The 8,201-nt window shown below is 41.1% G+C and overlaps 1 protein-coding gene across 1 annotated transcript in view; it reads left to right on the top strand.

The window, feature by feature from the left end:
* The window catches only part of sod2 (superoxide dismutase 2, mitochondrial), a 15,248-nt gene extending 7,254 nt beyond the window's left edge, over positions 1-7,994 (top strand). Inside the window, exon 6 of the mRNA XM_023974208.2 lies at positions 6,930-7,994. Within this exon, the coding sequence (XP_023829976.1) occupies positions 6,930-7,075 (146 nt within the window). The 3' untranslated portion in view covers positions 7,076-7,994. The remainder of the gene's footprint in view (positions 1-6,929) is intronic.
* The last annotated feature ends 207 nt before the right edge of the window (positions 7,995-8,201 follow it).

The raw sequence follows: 8,201 nt of genomic DNA, 5'->3' as shown, positions 1-8,201 counted from the left end.
GGTTAAGTCTCGTTGCATTCAAAACACATTTGTGAAATGCTTAAAACTAAAAATGTGGTAGCATACTGCGTTCATTTGTTAGATTGCAATTCATTTTCCAACCTAGACTGATGTTATGTGGAACAGATGGTCATAAAGATAGCTAGCTCATGGATGGCAAACAATGTTCTTCCCCAAAAACATAGAAAAACAACATAAGTCTAGGTGTCATCAAAAATAACCCTTATTAAAAAAAGCTTATTTTTTGATTAATGCTGGTGGGACCCACTGTGAAGCGAGCCACAATAAGGATTAGCCACAATAAGTGGACTTGGTGGTTAGCCTTCAAAATAAAAAGTATGGATATCATTCTACTATTCATATTAATATGCATCACTGTCAATGACATATTTTGAAGGCACCAAACTTGCAAATTCAACTTGTGCCTAATTCCTTATTGTGGCTAGCTCACAACACATAACCCGAGCCGTCGAGCCAGATGAAGCAAGCTGGCTGCTTATAACATCAGCTTTTAGGCAACAGGGTAAGTAGCTGGCTATCTATTTATTTCATGAAACTGAAGTTCAATGTTTCAATAGGAGAACAACAAAGTTGGCCAACCTAGCTTATACTTACTCACAAGGATTCCAAATCATTGCTAAGAATAATGAAAATGACCACTCTTTCACTGGTCATTGTTTTCAGGCTGGTTGTTATTTGGTTGCTACCCAGAAGTTGTGGGTCGAACAAATTTTGCTTCTAACCAAACGCGGTATTGTAAACGCCCATCATTTCGGTTTGGCCGGGTGTTTGCTTGTTTGCAGACTTTTTTTGTACAGCTTTGACAAGTGCTAAATGTATCTTTTTTGGACACGCGAAGACCAGGCGGCTGCCATAGTTATGTATGTCGTGAAGCTAGATAGCAGTGATGCTATTACTGTGGAACTCGGGGTTGGGCAATAGCGCTACTTGGTTAGTTGGTACCGGTGCTACCGTCGGCGAAAGCCAAACAGCACCCACGACCAGAGAATGGTGATTGTCCAAGGGCAATGAATTCCATTGTCTTGCTTTAATGCGTTTTCACCCTTTTAGTTGTCTCGCTGAAATGTCTTACTCTTTGGAAATGACTGCCTCGATCCACACAAGCAGACATTGTGGGATATAGTTAGGAATCTTGTGTTAAACTTGTACCGCTTTGACATCGCGTTTTAACATCAGGCGTTAAACTAGACCATCGGGCGATACCGAGGTTTGGCATTTTTAGCTAATATCGTCCGACTCTATGTGTCACATATCGGGCATCCCTAACATACAGTTGCCTTCAGAAAGTATTCACACCCTTGACTTTTCTATCATTTTGTTGGTGCTAATCCATTTTAAATTCAGACCTTAAATTGAAGATTTTTTGTCACTGGTCTACACACAATGCTCCATAATGTCAGTGGCGATTATGTTTTGAAGAAATGTTTACAAATTAACTTAAACATTAAAAGCTTGAAATGTCATGAGTCAATAAGTATTCAGCCAAATAAGTTTCAGGACAAAAAATGTGACTTAACAAGTCACATACATAGCTTGGACTCACTGTGTGCAGTAATAATGTTTAACATGATTTTGGATGACTACCTTCTCTGCTACTCAACATACAGTTGAATTCAGAAGTTTACATACACCTTAGCCAACATCATTTAAATTGTGTCAACTTGGATCAGAACGTTCGTGTAGCCTTCCACAAGCTTTCCCACGAAATAAGTTGGGTGAATTTTGGCCCTTCCTCCTGACAAAAGCCTGGCTGTAAATGAGTCAGGTTTGTAGGGCTTCTGCTGCTCGCCCACATTGCTTTTCAGTTCTGCCTACAACATTTCTATAGGATTTGAGGTCAGGGCTTTGTATGGCCACTCCAATTACCTTGACTTTGTTGTCCTTAGCCATTTCCCACAACTTTGGAAGTAGCTTGGGGTCATTGTCCATTTGGAAGACCCAATGCCGACCAAGCTTTAACTTTCCTGACTGATGTCTGCGGAGATGTTGCTCAATATACCACAATGTTCCATCCTCATGTATGCCATCTATTTTGTGATGCTGCACTAGTCCCTCCTGCAGCAAAGCACCCCCACAACATGATGCTGCCAACCCCCGTGCTTCACGGTTGGGGAATGGTGTTCTTCGGCTTACAAGCTTTCCCCTTTTCCTCCAAAACATACGATGGTCATTATGGCCAAAAGTTCTACTTTTGTTTCATCAGACCAGGGACATTTCTCCAAAAAAAGTCCGATCTTGTCCCCATGTGCCAGTTGCAAACTGTAGTCTAGCTTTTTGGATGGCGGTTTTGGAGCAGTGGCTTCTTCCTTGCTAGCGGCCTGTTTAGGTTATGTCGATATAGGACTCGTTATTACTGTGGATATCGATACCTTTGTTACCTGTTTCTCCAGCTCTTCACAAGGTCTTTGCTGCTTTCTCACCAAGGTACGGTTCATCTCTAGGAGACGGAACGTGTCATCCTCCTGAGCGGCATGATGGCTGCGCTGGTTCCCATTGGTGTTTATACTTGCGTACTATTGTTTGTGCGATGAACGTGTACTTTTCAGGCATTTGGAAATTCACTCCAAGGATTGAACACAGACTTGTGGAGGTTCTGGCTTCTTTTTCTGAGGTCTTGAATTTGAAGGTAGGCCTTGAAATACTTCCACAGGTTACACTCCAATTTGACTCGAATTGATGTCAATAGCCTATCAGAAGCTTCATAATAAAAGCCATGATCATTTTTGGAATTTCCAAGCTGTTAAAGCACAGTCAACCTTAGTGTATGTAAACTTCTGACCCACTGGAAATGTGTGATACAGTGAAATAATCTTTAATTTTTATTTATCTGTAAAACAATTGTTGGAAAATGAACTTGTCATGCACAAAGTAGATGTTCCTAACCGACTTGCCAAAACTATAGTTTGTTAACAAGAAATTTGTGAGTGGTTGGAAACGAGTTTTAATGACTCCAAAACCTAAGTTGATGTAAACTTCGAATTCAACTGTGTGTGTATGTCTCTCTCTCTTTCTCTCATGGTCTGTGGTGTGCGGTCTCTGTCTGACTGTAAGGGCCCTCAGTTGAGCAGTGAATTTTAAACAGATTCAACCACGAAGACCAGGGAGGTTTTCCAATGCCTGGCAAGAAGGTACCTATTGGTAGATGGGTTAAAAAAAAGCAGACATTTAATATCCCTTGAGCATATTAATTACACGTTGGATGGCGTATCAATACACCCAGTCAAGACAAAGATACAGGCACCTTCCTAACTCAAAGCCGGAGAGAAGGAAACCGCTCAGGATTTCACCATGAGCCAATAGTGACTTTAAAACAGTTACAGGGTTTAATGGCTGTGATTGGAGAACTGAAGATGGATCAACAACATTCTAGTTACTTCACAATACTAACCTATTGACAGAGTGAAAAGGAAGCCTCTACAGAATAAAAATATTTCAAAACATGCATCCTGTTTGCAACAATGCACTAAAGGATTATTTTTTTTCTTTCCTAAATACAGTGTTATGTTTTGGGCAAAATCCAACGCATTACTGAGTACCACTCTCCATATTTTCAAGCATAGTGGCGGCTGCATAATGTTATGGGTATGCTTGTAATTGTTAAGGACTGGGACTTTTTCAGAATAACATTTTTTTATGGAATATAGATATAAGCACAGTAAAATTCTAGAGGAAAACCTGGTTGTCTGCTTCCCACCAGACACTGGGAAATTAATTCACCTTTCAGCAGGAATATAACCTAAAACAAGGCCAAATCTACACTGGAGTTGCTTACCAAAAAGACATTGAATGTTCCTGAGTGGCTGAGAGTTTTTACTCATATCTACTTAAATCAAATTTTATGTTTTAATCCAATTTTATTTTTTATATAGCCCTTCGTACATCAGCTAATATCTCGAAGTGCTGTACAGACACCAGCCTAAAACCCAAACAGCTAGTAATGCAGGTGTAGAGCCGGTGGCTAGGAAAAACTTCCTAGAAAGGCCAAAACCTAGGAAGAAACCTAGGAGAGGAACAGGCTATGAGGGGTGGCCAGTCCTCTTCTGGGCTGGCCGGGTGGAGATTATAACAGAACTATGCCAAGATGTTCAAAAATGTTCATAAGTGACAAGCATGGTCAAATAATAATCATGAAATAATTTTCAGTTGCTTTCATAGCCGATCATCAAGAGTTGAAAAACAACAGGTTGGACAGGTAGCGGTTCCATAACCGCAGGCAGAACAGCTGAAACTGGAATAGCAGCAAGCCAGGCGGACTGGGGACAGCAAGGAGTCCACCACGGGCGGCAGTCCGACGCATGGTCCTAGGCCAGGTCCTCCGAGAGAAAGAAAGGAGAAGGAGAAATTAGAGAGAGCCAAGATTTTCAAAAATTTCCATAAATGACAAGGCATGGTCAAATAATTATCAGGAATAAATCTCAGTTGGCTTTTCATAGCCGATCATTAAGAGTTGAAAACAGCAGGTCTGACAGGTAGGGTTCCATAACCGCAGGCAGAACAGTTGAAACTGGAATAGAGCAAGGCCAGCGGACTGGGACAGCAAGGAGTCACCACGGCCGGTAGTCCCGACGTATGGTCCTAGGGCTCAGTCTCCGAGAGAAAAGAAGAGAGAGGAGAAAATTAGAGAGAGCCAAGATTTTCAAAATTTCATAAATGACAAGCATGGTCAAATAATAATCAGGAATAAATCTCAGTGGCTTTCATAGCCGATCATTAAGAGTTGAAAACAGCAGGGTCTGGCAGGTAGGGTTCCGTAACCACAGGCAGAACAGTTGAAACTGGAATAGCACAAGGCCAGGCGACTGGGCGCAGCAAGGGTGTCATCATGCCGGTAGTCCGACGTATGTCCTAGGGCTCAGGTTCTCAGAGAGAAAGAGAGAATGAGAGAATTAGAGAGAGCATACTTAAAATTCACACAGACACTGGATAAGACAGGAGAAGTACTCCAGGTAACCACTGACCCTAGCCCCCCGACCACAAACTACCAGCATAAATACTGGAGGCTGAGACAGAGCGGTCAGGAGACACTGTGGCCCCATCCGAAGAAACCCCGGACAGGGCCAAATAGAAGGATATAACCCCACCCACTTTGCCAAAGCACACCCCCACAGTCTTGCCATAAATCTATGCAAAACCTGAAAATGGTGTTTAGCATGATCAACAACCAATTTTACAGAGGCATGACTGAAGAACTTTGAAAAGAATAATGTGCAAATGTTGCACAATCCAGGTGTGGAAAGCTCTTAGAGACTTAGCCAGAAAGACTCACAGCTGTAATCGCTTCTACAAAGTATTGACTCGGGTGTGAATACTTAAAGTACCAGTCAAAAGTTGACTCACCTACTCATTRAAGAGTTTTTCTGTATTTGTACTATTTTCTACATTGTAGAAAAATTGTGAAGACATCAAACTATGAAATACTACATGATTCCATATGTGTTAACTAAAAAAAGTGTTAAACGAATCAAAATATATTTGAGATTCTTCAAAGTAGACACCCTTTGCATTGACAGCTTTGCACACTTGGCATTCTCTCAACGAACTGCATGAGGTAGTCTCATGGAATGCAWTTCCATTAACAGGTGTGCCTTGTTAATTTGTGGAATTTCTTTCCTTAATGCGTTTGAGCCAATCAGTTGTTGTGACAAGGTAGGGGTGGTGTATTTTAACAAATAGGGCAAAGTCCATATTATGGCAAGAACAGCTCAAATAAGCAAAGAGAAACGACAGTCCATTACTTTAAGACATGAATGTCAGTCAATCCGGAAAATTTTAAGAGCTGAACGTTTCATGAAGTGCAGTCGCAAAAACCATCAAGCGCTATAATACTGGCTCTCATCAGGACCGTCCCAGGCAAGGAAGACGCGGTTACCTCTGCTGCTGAGGGTACGTTCATTAGAGTTATCAGCCTCAGAAATTGCAGTCCAAATAAATGCTTCAGAGTTCAAGTAACATACACATCTCAACATCAACTGTTCAGAGACTGTGTGAATCAGGCCTTCATGGTCGAATTACTGCAAAGAAACCACTACTTAAGGACACCAATAAGAAGAGACTTGCTTGGGCCAAGAAACACAAGCAATGGACATTAGACCGGTGGAAATCTGTCCTTTGGTCTCTCCAAATTTCAGATTTTGGTTCCAACCGCCATGTCTTTGTGAGACGCCAAGTAGGTGAATGGATGATCTCCGCATGTGCGGTTCCCACCGTGAAGCACAGAGGAGGTTTGATGGTTTGCGCTTTGTCCCACTATCATTTGTTTTTCAACTGGACAATGACCCAACACACCTCCAAGCTGTGTAAGGGCTATTTGACCAAGGAAAGTGATGGAGTGCTACATCAGATGACCTGGCCTCCACAATCACCCGATCTCAACCCAATTGAGATAGTCCAACTCATCCCAAACTGCAGAGCAAAGAAAAAGCAGCCATCAAGTGCTCAGCATATGTGGGAACTCCTTCATGACTGTTGGAAAAACATTCCAGGTGAAGCTGGTTGAGAGAATGCCAAGCGTGTGCAAAGCTATCAAGMRAAGGGTGGCTACTTTTGAAGAATCTGAAATATAAAATGGATTTTGATTTAACACCTTTTGGGGTTACTACATGATTCCATATGTTATTTCACAATGTTGATGTCTTCACTACTCTACAGTGTAGAAAAAAGTAAAAATAATTAACCCTTGAATGAGTAGGTGTGTCAACTTTTGACTGGTACTCTGTAAATTATTTTGTTTTTCATTTTCAATACATTTGCATGATTTCACTGTTCTGTGTAGATGGGTGATAATACAAACCAGTTTAATTCAGTCTGTAACACTACAAAATGTGGAATAAGTCAAAGGGTATGAACACTTTCTGAAGTGCCTAGTTAAGTTACTGTTGAATGATTTTACTTATTTTTTTTCTCCCCAGGTCTGGTCCCCCTGCTGGGTATTGATGTGTGGGAGCACGCCTACTATCTACAGTACAAGAATGTCCGACCCGACTACGTCAAAGCAATCTGGAATGTCATCAACTGGGAGAATGTGAGCGAGCGCCTCCAGGCCGCCAAAAAGTAGACCTTTTCTCCCTCAGAGCACACACACTGGCTCWTCCTTCCTGCCCCAAACCTTACCCCCGCAGTCCTTACTACCTTAAGAGAGCAGAAAATACCCTCTTACCCCAAATGAAGATGGCTGCTGTATACTGTACCAGAGAGAATATTCAGTCTGTAAAGCTGTTTGTTTGTCCGACTATAGCTAGGTTTCCATCCAATTTGGCGACAGATTTTCATGCGAGTATTCTAAAATCGGCATTAGAACAATGTGCATTTTCCCATGAGATGTTTCCATCAAATTGACTTGTTGCAATTGCTGTGCGTGATGACAGTGCACATAAAAATACCTTATGCGGTTAAATTCCCAATTACCAAATATAAAAGTGAAATGTGTTTCTATCGCATTTAACTCTAATGATGGTTCTCACAAAAAATGTTGCGTTGGATACCGAGTGTGCCGAGTCTTGTATTGTCACATGTCCTCCAGTGCACGTATAGCTTACATGATGAGGTTATTATAAACAAAAGAGCGAGAATTTGTATTTGTTTAACGGTAGACAAGCATCAAGCTCATCACCATGCACTTTCACCTCCCTGTGAAGTCATAACTTAATCTGTAGACTAATAAACTGCATGCTTTCCCGACTAGTTGTAGTGGGATAACCGCACATATCATTGTGTGACTCAAAGTTGACTTCGATATGATTATTTTATCAGTATTTGCTCATAAATGCATTTCCACTGATATTTCTCGCAAAAGTAATTTTTTTAATTACAATTTTCTTTTTCCATCAGGCCTGTRATGACGACAAAAAAAATTCAGACCTGTACTTTACTCACAAAAAGGTTGGATGGAAACCTGGTTAGTGTTGCACAAATATTATGTAAATGTGATTGAAGCAAATGTTTTTGATGTGATATAATAAAATATTTAGTTTGAATTGTATCTGCGTTGTTTTAATTAGCATAATACAAAAYTCTCCATTWAAAAAATCTGCCGCATCTGCGGTGACAGAGCTAGAGCGGTGTTTGTCAGATCATGAGACATCCCAAAAATCGGTCTTCTCACAATCGTCTGTAGCGTCAGAKCGGTTTGCCCTACAAACTATTAGGACACCTCTGGAAAGATGACTCTCACGAACATGTAC

Source organism: Salvelinus sp. IW2-2015, linkage group LG28 (assembly GCF_002910315.2).
Source record: "Salvelinus sp. IW2-2015 linkage group LG28, ASM291031v2, whole genome shotgun sequence".
NCBI lineage: Eukaryota > Metazoa > Chordata > Actinopteri > Salmoniformes > Salmonidae > Salvelinus > Salvelinus sp. IW2-2015.
The sequence above is the reverse complement of the archived record's forward strand: the minus strand, read 5'-3'. Positions and strand labels throughout refer to the sequence as shown.